This window comes from Pyrus communis, chromosome 2 (assembly GCF_963583255.1).
Source record: "Pyrus communis chromosome 2, drPyrComm1.1, whole genome shotgun sequence".
Lineage (NCBI taxonomy): Eukaryota > Viridiplantae > Streptophyta > Magnoliopsida > Rosales > Rosaceae > Pyrus > Pyrus communis.
The window spans coordinates 374,082-397,001 of NC_084804.1; the positions used below are offsets into that span (position 1 = coordinate 374,082).

At 36.2% G+C, this 22,920-nt stretch overlaps 5 protein-coding genes across 5 annotated transcripts; 1 reads left to right on the forward strand and 4 right to left on the reverse strand.

The window, feature by feature from the left end:
- Nucleotides 1-8,671: 8,671 nt before the first annotated feature.
- Nucleotides 8,672-11,660, forward strand: LOC137724434 (cytochrome b561 and DOMON domain-containing protein At5g47530-like). The gene is made up of 3 exons (XM_068463176.1): nt 8,672-9,486; nt 10,730-10,984; nt 11,083-11,660. Exons 1-3 carry the CDS (start codon nt 8,851-8,853, stop codon nt 11,374-11,376), a joined length of 1,185 nt encoding a protein of 394 aa, XP_068319277.1. The 5' UTR covers nt 8,672-8,850; the 3' UTR covers nt 11,377-11,660.
- A 150-nt stretch (nt 11,661-11,810) lies between these two features.
- Nucleotides 11,811-14,671, reverse strand: LOC137724435 (inositol monophosphatase 1-like). The gene is made up of 12 exons (XM_068463177.1): nt 14,511-14,671; nt 14,340-14,395; nt 14,183-14,233; nt 13,765-13,845; nt 13,538-13,641; nt 13,380-13,464; nt 13,156-13,210; nt 13,019-13,062; nt 12,745-12,813; nt 12,567-12,667; nt 12,430-12,486; nt 11,811-12,231 (listed from the first exon to the last, which is right to left on the reverse strand). Exons 1-12 carry the CDS (start codon nt 14,521-14,523, stop codon nt 12,135-12,137), a joined length of 813 nt encoding a protein of 270 aa, XP_068319278.1. The 5' UTR covers nt 14,524-14,671; the 3' UTR covers nt 11,811-12,134.
- A 1,054-nt stretch (nt 14,672-15,725) lies between these two features.
- Nucleotides 15,726-19,604, reverse strand: LOC137725291 (putative MO25-like protein At5g47540). Its single transcript, XM_068463928.1, has 11 exons — nt 19,193-19,604; nt 18,633-18,794; nt 18,407-18,525; nt 17,903-17,977; nt 17,614-17,707; nt 17,131-17,190; nt 16,891-16,959; nt 16,578-16,676; nt 16,266-16,310; nt 16,083-16,185; nt 15,726-16,003 (listed from the first exon to the last, which is right to left on the reverse strand). Exons 1-11 carry the CDS (start codon nt 19,310-19,312, stop codon nt 15,930-15,932), a joined length of 1,020 nt encoding a protein of 339 aa, XP_068320029.1. The 5' UTR covers nt 19,313-19,604; the 3' UTR covers nt 15,726-15,929.
- A 1,204-nt stretch (nt 19,605-20,808) lies between these two features.
- On the reverse strand, nt 20,809-21,174 carry LOC137726872 (cysteine proteinase inhibitor 5-like). The gene has a single exon (XM_068465826.1). It carries the CDS (start codon nt 21,172-21,174, stop codon nt 20,809-20,811), a length of 366 nt encoding a protein of 121 aa, XP_068321927.1.
- A 662-nt stretch (nt 21,175-21,836) lies between these two features.
- LOC137726271 (cysteine proteinase inhibitor 1-like) lies at nt 21,837-22,591 on the reverse strand. Its single transcript, XM_068465172.1, has one exon. The coding sequence runs from the start codon at nt 22,583-22,585 to the stop codon at nt 21,968-21,970; it is 618 nt and encodes a 205-aa protein (XP_068321273.1). The 5' UTR covers nt 22,586-22,591; the 3' UTR covers nt 21,837-21,967.
- Nucleotides 22,592-22,920: the final 329 nt, after the last annotated feature.

Here is a 22,920-nt window from a genome sequence, read left to right on the forward strand (position 1 = left end):
CTTTACAAGGATGATCTATGAGGTGCAACTTGAAAAATATAAGGTTAAAATCGTTAAAATTTGATGTGGTGTGGACTCTACAACTAATCTCCATTTTTATTAAAAAAAAATAGAGATCCCTTCCCTTAAAGGTTTTCCTATATATATATATATATAGACACTTGTGTGATGGACTTTCTAAGTTGTAAAGAATTGAGACCAAGTTAGTAAGAAAAGAATTATAAAATGTCAGATACAGAGGATTAAAAAAGCAATTTATGATCATTATAAAAGCATGTGAGACTCATTTACAAATGACTACTTGCAAGCACTGGATTTGCATTTCTAGTCGTCTTATCACATTTTGTTGTTTGTTTTTTTTTTTTTAACTAAATTGGCCTCAACGACACATGAAGATTTGAAAGTCTCCCATCCAAACATAGTTTAAATATTCTAGTGACTAGAGAGTCTAGGCTACCAGCCCCAACCCCTTTTTACCAAGTAAATTTTCAGTAAAAATGTCATATTAGGGTAATTCTCACATTAATTAGAATCGTCACGTAAAATTAAAATACAAAGAATTTTGTATTTTTATAAGAAGTGTCATAAATAAAGTAGTCAGAAGTCTTCCTCCTTTTTTACACAATAGTAGTATTTGATAAGCTTACTGCTGGTGTTAATCGAACGTAGCCACCAACCTGTTTTTGATACGTTTAAAATTAAGAGTGCTTTTGGAAATGGAACTGTTTAGTAGTAGTGCATACTGCATGCCAATTCTTGACATAACTTGCGAAGCGAATCATCGTGGTAAATAGGTTTTGGTCATTTCCTGAGAATGGCAAAGCTGAAACTTGAAGGAAACTGAAAGATAAGTAATCACGTACGTTTGTCTTTCATCATAAATTCATAATATGCCATGCTGCCATGCATATAGCTAGTTAATTAAACTTAGAGGGTACAGTGACTACGGCCGTGACCAAAGCCCCTTTCTTGCTTTCAAAATATGTATTTTAGGAGACAACGATGTCTGGCTTTAGGTCATAAGAGAAACTTACACTGTCAATGTTATGTGTTATAATTTATTTCACGTGTTAATTTGTGATTAACATGAAATTCTTTGATTGCATCTCGGGTGCATGAAAATTTTTCCTCCTCCGTACAAGAAAAGCTGCTCGTAGAACCGCTGGGCACAGATGTGGCCCATGGGCATGCAGATGGGGATGGCTGACCCGTCCGAAAGCTACAACTTAATAGATTAATAGGAGGCTCAAGCCTTCAAATTTCAAATGCATTATGCATGGTTCTTGGAATCTACGACTCCCCTCCTCTTCTCTCCTCTTCTGGTTGGCACTTGGTACCTAACTTTTTGGCCTCGCATGCGCAAATCCCAAAGAACACATTTCTTCTTTATTCATCAGATCCTCTGATCCTTATTCACCAAAAACAAACAGTCCTAAACATGAAACATGAAAATCCACGTCCTTTTTTTATTTTGTTCTTCTAAGTAATTTTTAATTTTTTACACACATTTTTTTTTTTTCGTCTATTAATTTTATTTGACTTATTTAATTAAATCGGAAAAAATATATCAGTGTGTAAATTAAGAAAGAAATTATGCGTGGAAATTACTTTCTTTTTGGTTTGATAATTTGTTTGTGTGGGATGTTGCAAATTGAAATCGTGTTTATTAGGTTTCTTGAAAAGTGGATGTATAGTAATCACTTTCGACAGAAGCCATAATGATTCTCACTGCTGGCAAATGGTCCACCTTGTCTAATCAAATGACCTTTTGGGTTTTACAGAATAGATCTGGACAGTTCCTTGCTAACTTTGAATTCTGAGTTTATATGGGCCCGGACTGACCCAACTGGGTGCACTCGGGAGAGGTCGAGCTGGGGCCTATCTATGAACTGGGTTATAATTTCGTGGGCCTGCAATTTAGCCCATCATGACTTATTCTATCTCGATCAAGCCCATGCTGAAGACAATACGTTGTATTGCGTAACCCTAGGGCAGCACACAATGGGTCTTGCGTCTCTCTCTCTTTCTTTTTTTTTTTTTTTTAATGAGCTGAAACTATTCGAAGTGATTTTGCGTATTGTTTTGTAGGAAATATTTGTGTTCAAGCATTTTTGCTTTAAGGGTTGTTAGTACAAACACGTTGAAGCTTCGTGAAGAAGCAATTTATGAACTAGTAGCACTTTTCATAAGTGTTTTTATGAACTAGTAGCAATTTCTTATTTTTATGTCAAAAGCGTTTTACGTTGTCAAAAATCGCTTTCAACTATTTCAAAACAATCTTATATATTTTTCTTAAAAATATATATTTTTTTAAATCCAAGTGTTTTTTTTTTTTTAAACAAACTTGGAAGTGCTATATGAAGAAAAACATGTATGGCTCTTCTCCAAAAAAGCCTTATGACCAAGAAGCGCTTCTACATCAAAAAAACCCTAATTTCATATTCCGAAACCTTAATTTTCACGTGATATGGGGAGTACGGTGTACAGCTTCCATATTCTGACGTGATGATGGCTTTATAGGCTTCCAAATAAAAGTCAGACCAATGGGAATGCCATTCTTACCGAAGCGTTGACGGCTTCAACTAAATAATTGAGAAAGAATAGAAACAGAAGCTGAAACATTCTGCATCATTTTGTATATTACATTAGTTTCTAGTATTAATTGATACATATTAAATTTATGATAATATAATTAATATTAATTAAGTTTATGATCGTGTCATCATAGAGGCCTAGGAAGGCTACATACAAACAAAGTGCAGAAGATTTGAACTCTAGAAACAATAGGTGAGGAGAATCAGCTTTTAGTTGGATGGATTATTTTATTTTATTTTATTTTTTGTCGAAATGCAAATATTATTAAATTTGAATAAAAACATTAACATCCTAAGCCAAAGTGTTAAACTACTCTGGTTCGAGGGATTTCCAAGTATACATGGACATTACTAATAGGTTGCTGAGTACTTAATTATTATATATGGAAAGAGTAATCTTCGTAAGAAAACTCACGAAGCTCTTTAGTTTTTGGTTGAAATTAAGACTGCTCACCTATACGCTCAATGGCTCAAGTCATCCTCCTCATTGAATGCGTCATAGCTCTATTGTACAAGAAAGCTGTTAATCTCAGCTTAGCTAAGATAATATCGTCTGTTAACTAGTCTTTAATCTCACCTACTCCACCAAGGCAAAAAGATTGATGGCTAAGATTATGCATGCATCACTAATATCGTCATTGTTTCTTTTCATAGTTCTTCTATAAAATATAATTTACTAAAATGGGTAAGTTTCCACTTATATTCTTTTATTTTTTTTAATGAAACGATAGTTTTTTTTTAGTACTGAATTTATCATCCATGAGATTGGAACCTAAGATCTCTCACTTTTAAGTGAAGAGGAATATCACATGACTGTAGCACTGAGTGGTTTAATGAAATGATAGTTGATTCATCGTCATGAGCAAAAGATCATTACAAAGGCCAATTATGGCAGAGGAGCATCCTCAATGAGAAAATCTAGAATTAAATCCGGAGGGGATTCAATCTAAATACAATCATGATTAACTGTAAGACTGTATCGAGCAAGTCTGTAGGCAATTTCATTAGCTTGGCAACGAGAATGGGTAAAAACAAGTCTCAATGATTGTAGGAAGCAGCGCTTTGATGTCCTCAATAATCTGACCAACTAGAGAGAGATTAGTTGAGTAGTCCCTCAGCGAGTTCACAATCTAAAGCGAGTAAGACTAAAAAAATAATGTTGTGAAAACTCCTCGATCTTGCGCAGACTCAACAATTAATATTCTTATTTTACACGTATATAATTCACCCATCATTTTTTTCTACCTCCATACTTTTATTTTACATTTAGCCGTTATATTGAAGAAATCAAAAGATAATCAAGAAACAAAAATGAATAGAACATGAATAAAGAGAAAATGAGTGCGGAAAACATTTTCCAATATAAGTATTACATCTTGTTGTATATAAAATTTGATACAAAAGCAACATCAAATACTGAGTACGGTATACGACTAAAGTTATAAATTAGAGAGGAGGGACGGCCCCGCCGGTAAAGAACTTGGTACATGTTGCACGTTAAGCTATGGTTAAAGTTCAACAAAGCTTTGAAAACCAACTTCCTATTTAATTAATAGCCAATAAAAAATGACAGCTGACGCTGCCAAGGAATGGATCGTAACGGAAAAACATTTATTTTGTTTGGGCATGCATTTTATATAGTATGAAATTGTGTCGTTTTTGTAATTCGATTCCATGCTCTGTATTTGGTAATTGGAAATTAGAACACACACCAGACTAGACCAGGGTACATACCTACTTTTGAATATGTCCAGCGTGATACGGATCTTCATAAAACATAGAAAATATTGAGAAAGGAAGCAACAGGCTTTCAACCTTGTTATTACCTACATGCGACTGAACATAGGTGCCCAGATTATCTACAGTAGTGTTTATCGAATCTATTGATCGATCAAAAGGATCTTGTCGTTATTGTTATTTTATGTTACGATCAAAAGGAACATACTTTCTCCGTTTGTTTTTTTGGTCTTCATCCCTATAATTAGTTCAGGAAAGTAAATACTATAGGTGAGTTTTAGTTTTGTTTCCTAGCCGACTCCACTCCCAGCTAGCTCATGTCATGTCCATCTCCCCTTTATAGAAACAACTATTCCTCCCTTCTATTTTGTTTTTTATTCCTCTATCTATTACGGAGCTCAAAATAAAATCACAATTAAACACAATATTTGGGCTAATTCTTTATGATTCATTTGAGCCTAGTGCTAATCTCATTTTGAATACTGTAACAACTAAGAGTGTATAACTTGCTATACTTTCATTAAGGATTGTGAAAATCACTTCCACCTTCGACGAAAGATCTCTTCTATTTTTCCTTGCCGTCTTCTTAAGACGCAAGTTATTAATATTTAGGGTTCCTACTTTGTGAAATTCTCTACTGCATGAACGGCGGCTAAAATTAATATTTATTTTTGCCCGTCCGCAGGTGGATTTTACTGCGTACAATCTGGAATCGGCTAGCTGGATGGAAAAAGTCATCGCATCGTGCAGCAGACTCATAACTACATAAGAGAAGATACTAGAAAATTACAAATTCAAAACAAAAAGGAAAGCAAGAGAGACACGCTATCGCTATGTACAAAGTCCATAAACAGAATATGTTCATTTTTGACTTCTTTACAGAGAATACTAGTCTCATATCGTCATATATTCAATTCAATATTTCCGTACATATTAGAAGAAACTCCATTTCCCCCTTTCTTTTTTAAATCTCACTCCATCTGTACAAATATGATTGTCTTCAGAATATATAGACCGACGCATTGTCAAGTCTTGCCGATTCCTTCAGCTGAAACTCACCGTTAATTGTGAATGCATGCGTTGACTATACCTGTTCCTGATCCTCTGTGTGTGTATATATTATTATAAACCATCACTTCAGGCATACGTATGTATATACGTCAGCTAAATAATAACAAACAAGATATATGGATCAACAACAGTGGCCATTGACTTGTACAAGTCTACAGACTCTAAAAGCACTTCGTACCTCGGCTTCTCTGTTCACACGCTGTTTCCTATTCCCTTACCATAAATCTTAATTGGTGTTCATCACTATTATTTTGAGATAATTAACCATTGTTACATTTAATTTCAAATAATTGGCATCAATATTATGATAACGCAAAATAACAATACTCGACATCAACATGCAACACGGATATGCATATGCTATATGCTATACGCTATACGCAAGTGAGTCGTCTCTGAGGTTGTGCCACCGCACAAAGCTCCTAATTCGGAAAGCTCCCAAATTATTATAGGGAGTTTTAACAAAACACTTCCGGTACTGTTTATTTTTATCGAAAAATCATTTTTTTACCTTTTTCATAGTACTATTCACTACACATTTATTTGTTATTTTTCATTAAAACTAAAGTTTTTTTAAACTTTTCGTTAAATTTTCTTTTATTTTTATATTATTTTACGTATAAATAAAGTATATGTCTAAAGGAGCATCAATTAATCAAATTAAGTTCTTAGCGTAAGTGTTTTTGCGTTTTTTATCTTTGTAATTCCAACTAGGTTCGAGTACCTCCTAGGGCACATTCTTTTATGTTTACTTTAAAAACAATTGTATTTAAAAGCAAGACGTTTCGGTCACGTAGTACTACGTTTTAATAGTATTTCTCTTCACTTACAAGTGAGAGGTCTTAAGTTCAATTCTTGACAAAAGCGAATTTGAACTACATTATTGCAAACACTTTGTGAGGCTAAGCCCACTCTCTCATTTTTAATGTAGATAATATTGTTTGTTAAAAAAATAAATAAAAACAAGGTGTTTTGAACCCCAAAAAACATGGTAAATGCATGTAGGTACCTAGACCACACCATGCTAGTTTTATTTATTTCTTTTCCATTGTATTAATTTACACACAATAAAATAATTATAAAAATATATATACTAACTAAAAGTTTAGACTTTAGAAGGATCTCTGTTTGAGTCTTCGAACCGAGCCCCAAAATCTTAGGGCTATGCAAGTGTTATGTATTCACAAATTATCAGTTAAGCTTGCCTGTATAAAGAACACATGCAAGACATGTATTTGCATATAACTACAAATAATTCTATAGAGATCGTCTTAAATATGTAATCATTTTCTGTTAATCATATAATTATCGAAGTTAACCTAATAATTTAATGCTAATCAGTATTACGGTTTGATACTATTTCTCTTTATTTGTAAGTATAGTTTTAGGTTTGAATTTTGTGGATGACGAATTCAATACCATATTAAGTTGTCTATTATGTGGTTTAACCGAACTCTTCATTCTCTTTGTGTAAAATATATCGTTTATACTAAAAATAAAATAAAATTAAAAAAAAAAAAAAAACCTAATAACTTAATTATTTGGAACACATCGAACTCCAGAGTACGTATGATTAGGGTTTTGTTACCACCTTCGCCATGTTCCCGGGAACACGTACAAGGACGACGAACGTCAAAGACCGCGGCAATGCGGAGCACCTGGAAACGGGGAAACGGCTTTTGGGGGCCGCTGCCCAGCTGTTGTGGGTCCCAACGGGACGTTGTGTCAAAATGATACGGTGCCGTGTGGCTTTGGTTTGGTTTGATTTGACCAGGCATGGCCAGGCTTCAATTGTCGAGGTTTTGTGTTTACCTGCTCAACCATACCTAACCCCAACCGATCCCTTTGTTTCTTTCAATACGCCTCCGTGGAAGTAGTGCCAGCGAATCGTTTCGTGCGAGACCGGAGTCGGAGGAAGCATCAAGCAAGCACAAATGTACGACGCCTGAGCGGCTCAATGGACCTGGTTTTTTACACCCGTTCAACACGTACACACTGCAGCTTGACTGGTACTTCGACCCTGGCCGTCGCTTTGACTTTGTCAGTCTAAAGTCTTTAGTGCACCACTCTAAGAAATTGCTCTAATTAGAGTAATTACGTTGGAATTAATGGTCAGGTTTAGGTTCTGTAAAATCAATTCACATGTTGTAATATGGGTTAATAGATGTAAAATTTATTCTGACACGTGATATTAGAGATACCACGCATCAATGTTTTAGTACAACATAAAATTTATTATCGTTTTCATGTTTACTTTAATTCTCATTTGGATTATTAAAACTGAATACATACTCACTTGTTCTAATTAGCCGGCTCTTCTAACTATTAAGTTTCTATCCTAAACCAGTGAAATGAAAATCCTAGGAAAAGAATTATGAACTTTTGTTTTGATGGTGATATCTTGATTAATTAATCAATTTATGACATAACAGGATTAATTAGAGTTCAGCAAAACTTTTTGTTGAGTTACTTGCAGCTCAATTAAAAGAAAGTTAATGGAAAATTATCAACGATTTTGGTTTTCGATATTGATTTCCTTTTCATATATGATTCTTAATATTGATTTTCTTTCTTGATATAGTAAATTATCGACGATTTTGGTTTTTGATATTGATTTCTTTTCATGTATGATTCTTAATATTGATTTTCTTTTTTAATATAGTAAATTATCAATGATTTTGATTTTCGATATTGATTTCCTTTTCATATATCATTCTTATATTAATTTTCATTCTTGATATAGTAAACTATCAACAATTCTGGTTGGATATTGAATTCCTTTTCATATATGGTTCTTAATACAAATTTTCATTTTTGATGTAGTTCAAGGTTTTTTTTAAGATTGACCAAATTAAAAAAGAGAGAAAACTTTTTTAGTGAGATTAAACGTTTCCAAAACATTGTTTCGAAGAGAAACTTTGAGATCGAAAACGTTATTGGATTGGAGGATTTGGGGAGAGCCTTTTGTTCTCACTGCCGACCGACTTGTCTTGCATCGGTGATTCCTTGATCAATCGAAATCACCAAAAACACCCACATGTCCCTCTTCTTGTTGAAACGTTGAAATATGAAATCGAACACGAAGGTTGGGCAAGAAAGCGAAGGCAGGTGCGAAAAGAGAAACAAAAGGAAAGTATATTTTTCAAAAAAAAGAAAACAAATACAAAAAATAAGAAGTTTCAAACCACTCTGAAAAATGGAACCTTCCCAACAGACTACCCAACAACCCTAAAAGTCTCCACGCACACCACCAACTCTTATATTTACACCCCATTTCCCTCTCAACACCCCCAACTTCCTCTCACGCCCCTTGTCCGTCTTTTAGCGAAAAAGAAGTACGATCTTCTATCAAGCTCTCAACTTTTTCCAATATCTGAATTCCCCTTCTCAAAATATATAAAACCCAGTTGAGATTTTCCCTCAAAAGCATTATTCAGTTCTCACAACCATGGCTTCCACGCTGAGGCTTGCGGTGGTCTTCTCCATTCTGCTCTCTTTGTTCTCACCATCTTCCTACGCCCAAACGACAGCCTGCGGGAACTACAAATTCAACAACAACAAGGTCTTCACCTACTGCACCAGCCTGCCGCATCTCAGCTCCTTCCTCCATTGGAGCTTTGAACAGTCAACGGGGAAGCTCCAGATGGCCTACAGGCACACCGGCGTCTCTGCCTCCAGCTGGGTCGCGTGGGCCATCAATCCGGACCTCAGCAAAGCGTCGGCCGCCATGCCCGGCGCCCAAGCGCTTGTCGCTTGGCCGCAGTCCAGTGGGAAGCCGAGGGTGTACACGTCGCCGATCCAGAGCTACTCGACCAACTTGGCGGAGGGCAACCTGACGTACGAGGTTACGGATTTGACGGCGGAGTATCTGAACAACGATGAGATGATCATATTTGCAACCTGGACTCTTCCTACCAATTCTACCACCATACTTCAGGTCTGGCAAGTGGGTCCCGTTTCGAACGGCGCTCCCGGCATTCACGAAACCGTCGCCGCCAATCTTAACGCCAAGGGGACTTTGGATTTGCTTTCCGGCCAGACAGCATCCACCGGTGGTAGCAGCTCAACCACTAGAAAGAGAAACGTAAGTGAATTGACTCAATTTTTCTGTCTTTAATTCTGACCCTTAAACTGCATGTCCTGAAGTTTGTTTCTTAAACTAATTTTTGGGTTTTTATTACCAAATTTGAACAAATCTTTTGTTGTTTTCAATTAATTCACAATTTTTTTTTTTTTTTTTTTGTCAAACCATAGACTTGTTATATTAAGTGTTTGATTAGAGAGCGATAGACTTTGAACTTGCGCTGCAGTGATGTAAGAACAACACTCTTTATCATCACTGTGGCAGAAGGCCAACTACAAATTCACAAATCTTTTCTTACTAAAACTTTTGATATTTTAATCAAAATAAAAGTCATAAGCAATACAGTAATTAAATATAAAATAATTTAACCCTCACAGCCAGTGACCTTATTGACCCATTTTCTCTTTCACATTTTTTTTTTTTTTCTAAAGATAAATTTTTAATAACGGAATAGTTATACTAAAGCATTCGCTAAAGATATGAATATCCTCTTCAACAGAAAAAAGAAAAACGTTTAAAGACTGACACCAAAAATATTAGCGACAATTTTACAGTTTCCATTTTTGTATATTTTACTATACTCAGAAATATAAATTAATCTTTTTTTATACAAAAATATATAGTTTTTAATTACGTTTATATTTTTTTTTAAGAGTACAATATTCATTTATTAGAAGAGAATAAATACAACATAAGATGATGGTGTACATAAAAGGCCTAGATAAAAACTTGCCGGATATTTGAATCCGGACAAAAAAAAAAAAAAAAAAAACGTCCCGCACAAATAGCTTAAATAGCTATAAATTGAATTATGTGGGGACTTTAAGGTATAGACGGATAGCACACTATAAATTATTGAAAAATATTAAACTGTAAATTAATTTAAACTACCGAGGAGATATTAGAACTCGAGTGGCGAAATCCGCTCTAGAGCATGTGGTTACGTACGCGTCTGCGAAAATATAAATTAATCTTTAATTTTTTTTTTTTTTTTTTGAAACCTAAATTAATCTTTAATTTTAGTAGCTGAGGAGGATCTGCTTTCTTGTGCTAAGATTTCTTCGAATTGGTAGTCACATGTTTGGAATTAGAGTTTTAATCAAGGTCTTGACTTTAAGGTCTTTTTATTATATAATATGATTCTCTCCTTGAAATTCTCAATTGCTTTTTAGTTGCTCATTAACTTCATCAGAATTAGTCAAATCCCCTAAGTGTTTTTGGTCTTTTTTGAAACAAATTACAGCGTCACGGAGTGCTGAATGCAGTGAGTTGGGGAATCTTGATGCCTTTTGGTGCCATGGTAGCAAGGTACTTGAAAGTTTTCAAGTCCGCGGACCCTGCATGGTTTTACCTTCATGCCGCTTGCCAGACCTCGGCATACGCCGTTGGCGTCGCAGGATGGGCTACCGGTATTAAACTCGGCGACGATTCTGCCGGCATCAAGTATGACACGCACAGAAACCTTGGGATCGCCCTCTTCGCTCTTGGAACACTTCAGGTAAATTCAACATTCATCTCAACCCTAACAATATGTGTGATGTATCTTTGATCTTCGCCCTAGCATGTACTTAGTGATAGCTTTGAATCTCGATGCAGGTGTTTGCTTTGCTTCTGAGACCCAACAAGGATCACAAGTTCAGATTTTACTGGAACATATACCACCACGCAACCGGGTACACTGTTATCATCCTCAGCATCGTCAACATCTTCAAAGGATTCGACATCTTGAACCCTGACGATAAGTGGAAGAAAGCATACATCGGCGTGATCATTGCTTTAGGTGTCCAAGCTGCATTGTTGGAAGCTTACACATGGTATATTGTATTGAAGAGGAAGAAGTCTGAAAAGGAAACGCAAGCTTCGAACGGTGTCAACGGCCATGGTGCTTAGAGGTCAGAGGGACGAAAAGCAGAGCGCACAGGATGGTTTCTAAGAGGTAGTTGGTGGCTCTTTCGAGTTTCTTCCTCCTCTTTCGCGGCCCTTCTGACTGAATACTTTTGTTGTTGCACCCTTTTGTATATCGATGACGTGAGTGTTTGTGTACACATATGTACTGGGGGAGTTCAGGATTAGAGGTTATTCTTTGGTAAATTAGGTCTTGGGCGGTCCCTGCCTGAACTCTGTTAGACATGCTACCAGAGGGAGATTTAATATATTTGTTACTTAGACACTTATACCTGTGTTTTCTCCTTCGACTTTGATTTAATTTTTAGGAAATGATTTTCGCACTATCCTTTTCACCATCTGCACTTGTCTCTATTTTCTAAGCCCTTGGATTGAATCAATCGGAGAATCAAGGGACAAAAACCAAAGGTAAGAGTGCGGAAATTATATCCTTCGGCTTCTGTTTCTACATTCAACTTTCTGTTTTTGAGCTAAAGCATTCTCAATCATGACTTCACTTTCATATACTCCAAACATCTAATTTATTTCTGAAGCTAAGAACATACAGCAAATACAAACATTGCCAACGATGTATCATCAAAATATGTTCGACAATTAATTTGGCATTTCAAATGCCCTAAATACGATTTCAATGGTGTAAAGGATACTAACTTAACACCCATGTAATCAAATCAGTAATCCAATTTTATGCTTCATGGAGAGGATGTTTAACTTGAAAGATTTCATAGGGTGAAGAAGCTGACTCATTCCGATTCTCGCAAAACCTCAACAAATGCTTCCTTAAGCAGAGGGTTTGATGCTGCTACTCTTCGAGATGTCATGTCAAGCTCCTCACCAGATCTGATGCAGAAAATTACATCCAATTCTCGACATAAGTAAAAATGCATAGATACGATGTCACATGCAAGTTTCAAGTTTTGTTAACAAAAAGACAGATGTTATCGATCTGTCAGTAGTGCACGCTTCAAAGAGAACTATTTATATTTCCAACTCAAATTAATTCTTGAATGATCTTAAGCTGAAGATAAAGTTACTTACGGATCATAAACACACCCTCCAGCTTCTGTAACAATTACAGCACCACCTGCAACATCCCTGAGGCACACGAAAAACCAATGTCAATCACTTACCGGCTACCACTAAAATTGACAAGCATGGTAGAAAGAAGATCATACCAAGGACCCCCATAGCCGTGCATGTAAAATAGATCAAGCCTCCCACATGCTATTCCACAGAGGGCCAGTGCACAGGAGCCTCCAATGCGAATAGATCTCACCTGCTCAAAAGAGGGATTCATTTAAAATTGGGATGCCAACACAACTGAAGATCAGCATTTGAAAGTTCTGTTTCTACCTCAAAAAGTAGGCGATTAATTGTCCCTGTGGTTGCATCCACTGTTACGTTATCACGTTCTACTCCAACCTGCTCTTCCAGTACAACAACATATGATGGTTTTTAAGATTAAGAAGTTTACACATTTATCCTTACCAATTTCTAGTCTCATCATTTAAGTAAAACGCTCGCGGTGTGCTTTATTTTACACAGGGATAGGGTAGAAAAACAACAAATCAGCCCATTTATGTATAACAATAATAAACTACCATCCATCAATCAGAGAGCTCTATACCTCAGTGACAAGGAGAGACTTCACAAGTTCGGTCTGAGATGATACTGCACTAATTCAAACATTTTTAAGCATTAACTAGGAAATTCTGTAACCACTTGGAAAACAATAAAGTACATGGTTAAAAACAGAATAATCACCTTTTATAGGATTTCCATTGAGAAATGCACCTCCTCCACGTATGCCAGTAAAGAGCTACGTATAAGTTAACACGCTTTATTCAGCTAGTATTACTTAGAGAGCAAGTTTTCATATTTCAACTCAGAAGCTATTCGCTGTAAAACTTACAATTCTAACATCTATTAGAACAAGAGTCATGGTTAACCACTGGAGTTTAAACGTTAGCGGAGATAAGAATCCTAACCTCGTCAATTATTGGATTGTAAACAACACCAACAGTAGGAATCTTTCCAATTGTAAGGCCGATTGACACACAGACAAAGGGGAATCTATAACAGCAACGAGAAGCAATCAGCACAGAGAAAATAAACAATCATCTACAACACAAGAAGCGACTTTTACCCATGTACAAAGTTAATGGTTCCATCCACAGGATCAACTAGCCATGTGGGGTCATCAGTCAGCTCCGTTACACCATTAGCAGCAGTAGTCTCTTCCCCGATGAACTAAAGGTAACACCAACTAAAATAATTGAGAGCATGTAGAGAAAAACCTGGTCTTAGGAGATACAATGATATTCTAAGCAAAAATGAGGAACTTTGCTGATACATGGGGATGAAGAGTTAAACCTTATGAGTGGGGTAAAGTTGCTTGAGATGATTAAATATGAGATCTTCGCATGCCTTATCAGTTTCCGTGACCAGATCCACCTGCACTCCCCAATAGAATTGGAAGATTAACAGAAAAATAAGGTTTTGATCACGAAATTTCGTTTTGCTACATCTTGCACTCAACACTGAGCTATCTCAAACCACATAATATAAATTTCTCCATTCGAATTCTAACTGCAGCTGCCACAGGCGAAAAGTTATTCGAAATTCTTTCACTAACATGCCTTCGATGCTTGTCAAGTAATCAAATTTTAAATCTTTCACTTAAAAAAAATTACACTAACATTGAATCAGCAATTATACTTCTAAGATCGAATTGCCAAACACCCATTTGATTTACCAATTAATAAAAAACAAGAAAAACAAGTCAAAAGACCTGGCCTTTGTACTCCACATGCTTGGTCTCGTAGAACCCTTTTCGAATCATCTGCAATGAAATCATATAGCACACAGATTGCACACTTTGTTTCAATTACTGCTGAGTAAAAATTAGATAAAAACAAAAATTAGTTAAAGGGGCGGAGGGGACTAACCTGGCCGGCTTTCTTGGCTGCATCAACGGCGGAGGAGAGGAACTGAGCAAGCGAATCTACGACCCACCACCAGAAATTAAGCAAAACAAATTGCAAATTAATTTTATATGAAAAAAAAATGACAGAAATTGGAGATTTTATTAGAATTTAAACGAAATGGTGAGAATCTACCATTTGCCGCCATTATTAACGGTCTGATGAGAGAAGGAAATGCAGATTGAGTAATAGTCGGAGATGCTAACGAGTACTGTCGACGATGGATTTGTGTTCAGATTGTAGTGTTGGAGCCTTCACGTAGCACATGAAGCTAACAGGTGGACTGAGACTGATTAAATAATTAAACTAAATATATAGGCGATTCATTTATCGCATAAAGTATAATGCCAATGCTATTCGTTTATCGAATAAAGTATGATGCCGACACCAATAATACGGCGTAGAGTGGTATATTATGTGTTATTATATAAATAATAGAATATATGTACTAAAATGTTAATAATTTAGAAAATAAAATTGCCTACTATTTCTACTAAAACACATGATGTACCACTTGTATTCCGATCACAATAAAAAATTTCTTCCGATTAACACGAGGGTACTAGGTTTAAGTACTCTATTGCGCTCAAAGATCTATCGAATCTTGTCGTTTTTCAAAAGTCATGTTGACCCAGTTCGTGTCGTGAGACGTGTGAATATATCACAGGGCCAGGTCCAAAGTGAATTGATAATTATTTTTATTTTTAAGTGAAATTTAGAAAAAGGCAATAAGAGTAATTATGCCGTATGCTGTGTTCGATGTTCATTGTTCATATTTCTCGTAAGGACAGCATATGATTTTTTTGGATAACAAGTCACGGTTGTCTATTTTTTTTAAGAATCGAGAAGACTTACAGATGTATTTTAACCTTCCCCGACCACAATCTAACTTTCACACCACCAGCAGGTTTTGAACCTGAGACCTTTAGTTTTTAGTTTTAAGAAAGCATCGTAATCCACCATTTACCATTAGACCACCAGCTCGTGGTTAAGGACAGCATATGATTGGAATGTGGAACAAGTGCGTGCCAGTGCCAGTGCCACCTTGAGAAACCGTATTCCCAAATCAGACACCAGAAAATGACCATTCTATTCTCATCGGGAGAAAATGATACGATGCCTTGATCATGAGGAACCTCTAATCTGTTTTTAGATTAACTGCGGAATTCAACACGCAATGTTTATGAAAAGTTCAAACGCGAGTCTCTTCTTCGGTCGGTCTAGAAGCCAACTATGCGCAAGGTATGCGTCCATTAAATAATATGGCACTAGTGCGACACTTGGGGCCAATTTGAATACATTACAAGCATGCGTGCTGCTCAACCGTTTTAAACATTTGCATCACCCAAGTACAGCAACATCAAACATTTTACCAATTTATTTATCTACCTTTTACAAAAGTATAATTTAGAAACTACACATGAACAAGGAACAAGGGGGATGAGGCTCCTTCAAAAAATTAAATAGCGTCAAACAAACACAAAGAACTATGAAAACTCTAAAACTCACAAATAGAACAAGAAACTCAACATTCCACATACAAGACAAGTTCCTTCATGAGTCTTTGGGTTCCATGGCAGCTATTTCTCTCACTACTTGAGCTTTGTCTGCCTCAAATTGTTCATCCTCTGCAACAAATCATTTGAAAAAATGTAACCAAAGTGCCAAACTACTAACAACAAACTCTAAATAAAAACTCGCACCTACCTTTATCTATCTTAAAATCAGCAAACAGCCGTAAAAGCTTGCTTCTATTGGCAACAAGTATGCTCACAATGTCGGCGGGTTTATTTTGATTAGCAGCAAACAACTGCAAAAACTAAAACATATTAACGAGAAGAGCTAAAGAGTAACCCTGAACATTAACAAATCAAATTTTGGTAATCAAACCTTGAAGACATGAAATGCTTCAATCTGAATGCTCTTGCTTGATTCCTGCAGATAGAAACCCCAAAATTATGCATGTAAGAAATAGGTATACCAAATGCAACGCAAATTATAATTTCAAAGGCTTGCACTAATACATATTGTGCATGTAAGAAATAGGTATACCAAATGCAAAGCAAATGGTAATTTCAAAGGCTTGCACTAAAACATATTATGCAAGTAAAAGCATATCATACTATTCAATGGCCTGGAACAAGAGGGGAGGGGGGAAGTTCATGGAAATCAGCAATAATCAATAAAGGAGGTATATCATACTCTGAGAAGATTCATAAGGATCCTCAAGTTGTCCCTTGAGCTCACATATCGAGTCATCACAGCTGAGTTTGACCGATCCAACAAAATATCTCCTAACAACTGTAATTAATAAACAAGCATCTTCAGCAAACATCATAAGAGCATCTCAGCAAACGTCACAAGAAGCATGTAGCCTATTTCAAAAACGTCCAAAGCATGCAGCCTATTTCAAAAATGTGATGAAACAAGAGTATACGAGGTACTTCAACAAGCACATCAAGGTCATGCAATATACTCTTTACGAGAGTTATTTGTGGTCAAATATTTATCATACCTTGACAGCTTGTCGTCTGGTAATATAATTGGAGGATTCCAGTAGCTTTGAGTTATACTCCGCAAAAAACTGTCATAAAGATAGAAATATCAAGTTTTGGTTAATTTGCATATAATACTTGTATGCCTCTTTTCCAGTTCTTATCTTCACTTGAAGTAATTCTAATGGAAATATTCAGTAACTGTTGATGCATGTTTCTTACTGCTCACATGCATGTGTTCCATAGAAAGTAACCCTCACCCAATCATAGTTCTTGGAAAGAAAATCTGCTACAGTGGATTTGTGCCTCGTCAAGAGTTCCTACAGAGAGATGTTACAAAAATCAGAATGATTCTAGTACAACTGCAACCAGACAAGTACATGAGTCGAATAAATGGCTTTAAGAACAAGAAATATTTATAATGAAAAAGAAATTAAAAAAATTGCTCTATATAGATCAGCAAACCACACAAAATCTGTATCAGGCTTTGAGGTTTCAGATAGGAACATTGTTGACCATAATTGCACTATTGGAAAAATCTACTATCATACAGGGAAGCAGACAGTGTATTCAATATTCCCAAATGCATGAAGGTCAAAGCATTATTGGCTAAACAACAAATGAATCATGAATCATTTTGAGTGTTTAGTTTATCCAAAGGCATGCAACAATGTTCATTAAACTCTAAAAGTGTTAATTTTTATGAAAACAAACACATGACCATACTGTGAGACTAACTCAACCTTAAAAGTTGCAGCAGCATCTGCAGCAATATCAAAATTGGGGAGCTGTATATAATCAAAAAACTTCTTCATGTGTTGTGATTCCAAAACATATCTGCAAACAAAACAGATTAGTTCAACAAGCAATTACGTACGAGAATAGTTGATATACAACTGAGGTGAACAAAAGCAATGAGTTTTAGCCACTAAATGATACAAATGATAAACAACCTCAGATCCCACTTCTTAATAACATCTTGTACATAGTCAAATTGAAATTTAACAAATAAGCCAGATTCAGTTTGCTCACCTTGCAACACTTTGGTGACGTATGCACTCCCTCAACATTGCACCATAGTGTAGAGCCATGTCAGTGTTTCCATATCTACAAAATGAGGACTTTAACAATGAGATGCCTAATAATAATATAATCAATATAAGACGATATACTTTTTGAAACACCCCACCTCCAACCCTTTTTCATATAATTCAAGAATACAAATTTTGAAAAAAAAAAAGAACAGAGATCAAGACCATTTTCTAACTTGAAGAGTCATTTACAAAGAACATAATAATTGACGTGTTTTCAACATATTGAGCCGCAAAAAAAAATTTGAAAATGTAACTCAGAACCCCAAAGCATTAAAGACTTTAATGAATCAGCATGTTTATGAAAACGTTCAAAGAATCATTGCATATTGACGTGAACCAAACATACTAGACATATGCTATCAATAACGAGTGTAAGAAACAAAAAGGAACAGTGCAACATAATAACAGTAAGTGTCCAAGGTACTTCGCAATAGTGGCTTACCCTTGGATCAAAATATCCATCAAATCAATGTTCGCTACCAAGTAATCACATGCAATCAGCTTAGACTGAACTTGTTGCCTCTGCAAGTTTGCAACCACTTGAGTGGCATCTTTTCGAGCCTGCGCAAAGTAAACCGAGAATGGAGAACAAGAGATTCAACATAAGGATTCAACAAAAGGCAGACAAAACAATATAGAGTGAAGGAACAAAGGCATCGAAAGCTTACCTCCAAGTTCAATTTCGGAAGACATGTAATAAGAAGTCGAAGTGTGTTCTCTTTAAAAAACTCCTGAGTCAACTGCGCACATGCTTCTGAGACGGGTTCAGACTCGCTATTTCCATAGAGAATCGACTTCAGCTCCCTGATGTTTTTACAGAGCTCTGACATCTGCTCATTCACAAAACCCCAACACAAATAAACTTCGATGCCCAAGACATACAAACACAAAACACTATCGAAGAAGAAGTAACTAGAATGAACGATCACAATTTGCATTTGAAAAAACTAATTAAACTGAAGAATTCACAAACTAATTTAACAATTTCAGATTTCAAAATCGCCAATTTCAATGAAATCCGTACGAACAAAAAACTTCAAAAATATAAACTTTGATCTTGAACCGATCCCAATCAACTTTGCCCATCGAAAACACCACCGATCCCAATTTTCTCAATGTTTTCAGATAATAGAATATAGAAGCAAGGAAGAATATGATCAAAATTTCAATCAGATGGAATTGAATCGATTTTGATTGACAGAATTAATAACGGAAGGAAAATAGGTACTTTTTCCTCGCGTTTGCTTTCACGAGAATCGGGAGCGCGCTGAGCATAGACGAGGAGATCTCGGGTCTGCCGAACTATATCGGCGGGGGTTCTGGGCTTGGACTTGAACAGCCCCTTCATCTTGTTGCTGTTGGCGCTTTGGCTGCGACGGGGCAGTTTATCCTGCTGATGGTGGTTTTGCTGTCGATGCCGCTGCGGCGGTTGCGGTGGTGGCTGAGCAGAGAGCCTCGGGTCCGTCAGAAGAAGGCTGGAGGAGGCTCTCCGCTGCTCCCCACCTTGGTTAGATGTACAGATTCCAATTTTTGTTTGGGTCGGTCGTGGAGTTTAGGTTAGTTCTGACGGTTCCTTAATCGTGTTTTTCCCTTTCCCCAAATTACTCCCAACCCAATTTAGCCTCTCACCGATCAATCCACTAATTCTCTTTTATTAGTGGGGAATGCATAATTAAAATTTTTTAATTTATATTTATTTTCTGTTAAAATCATTTTGTTTGTTTTTAAGAAGATCGAAAATAAAAATGTAAAAATTTATCCTGCGGATTGGGTAAATCCTTATCCCACAGACGGGTGGCCGTTACTTCTATGCATTCTGGATAAACAGATTGGCAGAGAGGCGCTTTGGTGGGGGCATCTGCACGGAAAAGGACAAAAGCATAATTTCCCTAATTTTTATAGGCTGCATGAAACAAGATGGAAAATCTTAGGTCCATACCTAGTTATATTAAAGGAAAAAGGATCATATCCGGATTCTTTTTTTCTAATTCATCAAATAGGAAATTGTATCGTTCAAATTTGATAACAATGGTCCACGTTAAAAGTTATAATAATTTCAGCTGTTTGATCAAATTTCAACGTCACAGATTCTCTGATATGGTGGATTAAGAAGAAGAGATCCGGAGATGATCCATTTCCATAATGTTTGAAAATATTTTAAAAATGACTAAAAGTGTTTTTGATGAAATTGATTTTGTATTTCAAAAGTGCTTTTTAAAAGAAACACTAAATATGTGTTTCTTGTAGAAAACACTTCAAATGTTTTTTAATGATTCACTTAAATTTTTACTAAAAGTTTGATTTGAAAAACTTTTTCACCAAAATCATTTTTAGTAATTTTAAAAACATTTACAAATAAGCCGTTAGATATCCTCCTTTCATTTCTATCTTTGATTTGTAGGAGGGATATTCTTTTTTTTTGTTTTTTTTATGTCAATTTGTTGAAGGTATACAGTATGAGATTCTAAGGAATGTGAGGTTGGTGTTAGAGCGATAAGGTAAAGGTTCCCAAAACAAAAATGCAAGGACATATAAAATAACCATTTATGAAATCATCAATTTCACTTCTTTTTTTTTTCTCTTCAGACAAAGGTAAATTCATTATCAAACCAGCAAATTACAACATTAACTCAACATATAGAGATGGACCTCCAAACCAAACTAAAACAGAGCTCAGAACAAAAAAATAACCAGAGAAACAAAAAACCCTAATATCCGCCATCAACGTCCTTATTATCACCGCTGAAATACTAAACACTAAAGAAGAGGCAGAAGGCTCTACGTGAGATTTGTAGAGGATGGTTTACAAGACTAGAAACATATTATGAAATCATCCAATTTCTTTTACCTACTAACTTCACGAAAGACCAATAACTCCTTTATCGAATGTTCCACATTATCCCAAACAATAGTCACATAATTTGATGTGAGGGTAGGCGACTCCTCATCTCTGACCGCAATGGGAAGCCAATAGTGAATGTTAAGTGCATTGATAAACTTCATCCGACCCTGAAAGGCGTTCTGAAATGCCAACTTCTTCTTCTCTATTTTGTTGTACTCATTGACAGCAAACTCTGCGATCTCTTTCACATATGCGTCGTTGATGTTCGTGATCGGCTGCCAATAACCGCCTTGGGCTGTGACCAAGGGAGGAAAGAGGAGGCAAAAGATCAGTGTTGCAATTGCCAGGATACTATATAATTTGGTCATTTTTTGGAATGAAGAGACGCATTGAGAGTGCAATAGAATTTATAGTGAATTTCGTTCTTGAATTTTGTGGTGATGTTATTATGGCGTTAAAACACTTTCCTTTCTAATGATCCATTTCCGCTTTTATCCAGATTGAGGCGATTATAACAGTTCCAAAATTGTTTTTCCTATTTAATTAATTGCTAAACATGAATTTATTTCCTATGTTAAAATTACATTTTGAAAGTTGACTTGCTAAGACCACATATTTGAAATATGTGGGTAAACAATTTTCCCATATTTTGTAGATTCTCAATTTAAATTTATACAAATAATATTCTTATACGTGGTGGTAGGTAAACTGCTTTTTTATGTATTACTAAACTTTTTGTTATTATTGTTATATATGAGTAAATAATTGACAATAGTAATCAAGACATCAATAATTATATTATTTTATTAATATGCATTGAATTTGTAGTTAACAAACAAGTAATTAGGGGCGTTAAGACATCCAAAAAATTACAAAATGTGTGAAAGCAAATTTAATTAAAGAATTTGCTTGGGTTGGGTCAAATCTTCAACACTGATGTTGTGTGTGTGGTCTTCATGATAATTTTAGAACCCAATTCACCAAGAATACATATATGACAAAGCCGAAAAAGAATCAAGAAAATTAAGAATTGAAGATCAATTATTCCCTCGATTTATTTATTATAATGAAAGATGATAAACTTCAAGCAAACTATAGTCCAGAGTACATGATTGCATAAACACAACAACTAAAATATAAGATGATCATATTCTCCGAAACCTAGTTGGGCTTTGACAATCGATGAAATGACATCAACTGCTTAAAATGCTCCCAAGCCTTCTCCCACACAATACCCTCGTAATCCGCGGGAGTGGCAACATCGGGATCAGCCACGGACTTGTTCTTAGCGGAAATGACAAGCCGGTAGTTGATGCCCGCCACCACCTGGCTGTCGCCCCGGACGACCCTCTCAAACGCCAACTTGTTCTGGCCTTGGGCTTGCTTGTTGTACTCCGACACCGCAAACTCTGCAATCTCTTTCACATGGGGGTCGCTGATGTTCTTTATGGGCTCCCAACCGCCGGTTATAAGGCCCCGTCGGTCGGCGGCAGCGGCCACCAGAGGAAGGAGGACGAGGGCGAGGATGAGGAGGCAGTGAGGGCGCATCGTGACCGTTGCTTTCTTTAATTTGTTTAAGTTTCTACGACTGGCTCCACTCCACGAATGACAATTGATGACCGATGAGCTGCAATGGGGGATGGCAAGATAATATAGGTTTGGATGTGCATAACGGGCAGGAAGGTAAAGGGTTTGGCATATATGGAAGGTTAGGTATTGACTTGTGCTATCCTGGATATTACTGTCCATATTGGCTCGTGCAGGGATTTCTTTCGACATTGCTTTCTTGATATATTTACGGCATGGTCTAATTACTAATTTTTTTTGATATTTTTCTTCATTTGTGACTCTTTACTTTTTTTAGGAATAACCGACACATTGATTGAAATCACAATTACAAAGCATCCTGGATGAGAACAATAATCAGATTGATGTTAGGCGGCCTGAAACATTAGCAATACATAATGCGTACTTTGCTCATCTATGGCCACGATGAGCTTCCAACCGCCGACAAGGGTTGTGATACGGGCGGCAGCCAGAGGAAGGATGATGACGACGACGACGAGAACGATGAGGCACTTTGGGCTCATCGTGGCCGTCGATTAAAATTTTTC

Bases quoted from the DNA above. Each gene is read 5' to 3' on its own strand.
- LOC137724434 (XM_068463176.1), top strand. From the start codon at position 8,851: ATGGCTTCCACGCTGAGGCTTGCGGTGGTCTTCTCCATTCTGCTCTCT. The intron at 9,487-10,729 runs GTAAGTGAATTG...AACAAATTACAG, and splicing joins CAACCACTAGAAAGAGAAAC to CGTCACGGAGTGCTGAATGC. The intron at 10,985-11,082 runs GTAAATTCAACA...ATCTCGATGCAG, and splicing joins TCGCTCTTGGAACACTTCAG to GTGTTTGCTTTGCTTCTGAG.
- LOC137724435 (XM_068463177.1), bottom strand. The intron at 13,063-13,155 runs GTGATTATTCTG...GAATTAGTGCAG, and splicing joins CAATGGAAATCCTATAAAAG to TATCATCTCAGACCGAACTT. The intron at 12,668-12,744 runs GTAGAAACAGAA...TCTTTTGAGCAG, and splicing joins TTAATCGCCTACTTTTTGAG to GTGAGATCTATTCGCATTGG.
- LOC137725291 (XM_068463928.1), bottom strand. From the start codon at position 19,312: ATGAAGGGGCTGTTCAAGTCCAAGCCCAGAACCCCCGCCGATATAGTT. The intron at 16,311-16,577 runs GTATGATATACC...TTCTATCTGCAG, and splicing joins TCCTTATGAATCTTCTCAGA to GAATCAAGCAAGAGCATTCA. The intron at 16,004-16,082 runs GTAGGTGCGAGT...GATTTGTTGCAG, and splicing joins TGATTTTAAGATAGATAAAG to AGGATGAACAATTTGAGGCA.
- LOC137726872 (XM_068465826.1), bottom strand. From the start codon at position 21,174: ATGACCAAATTATATAGTATCCTGGCAATTGCAACACTGATCTTTTGC.
- LOC137726271 (XM_068465172.1), bottom strand. From the start codon at position 22,585: ATGTCGAAAGAAATCCCTGCACGAGCCAATATGGACAGTAATATCCAG.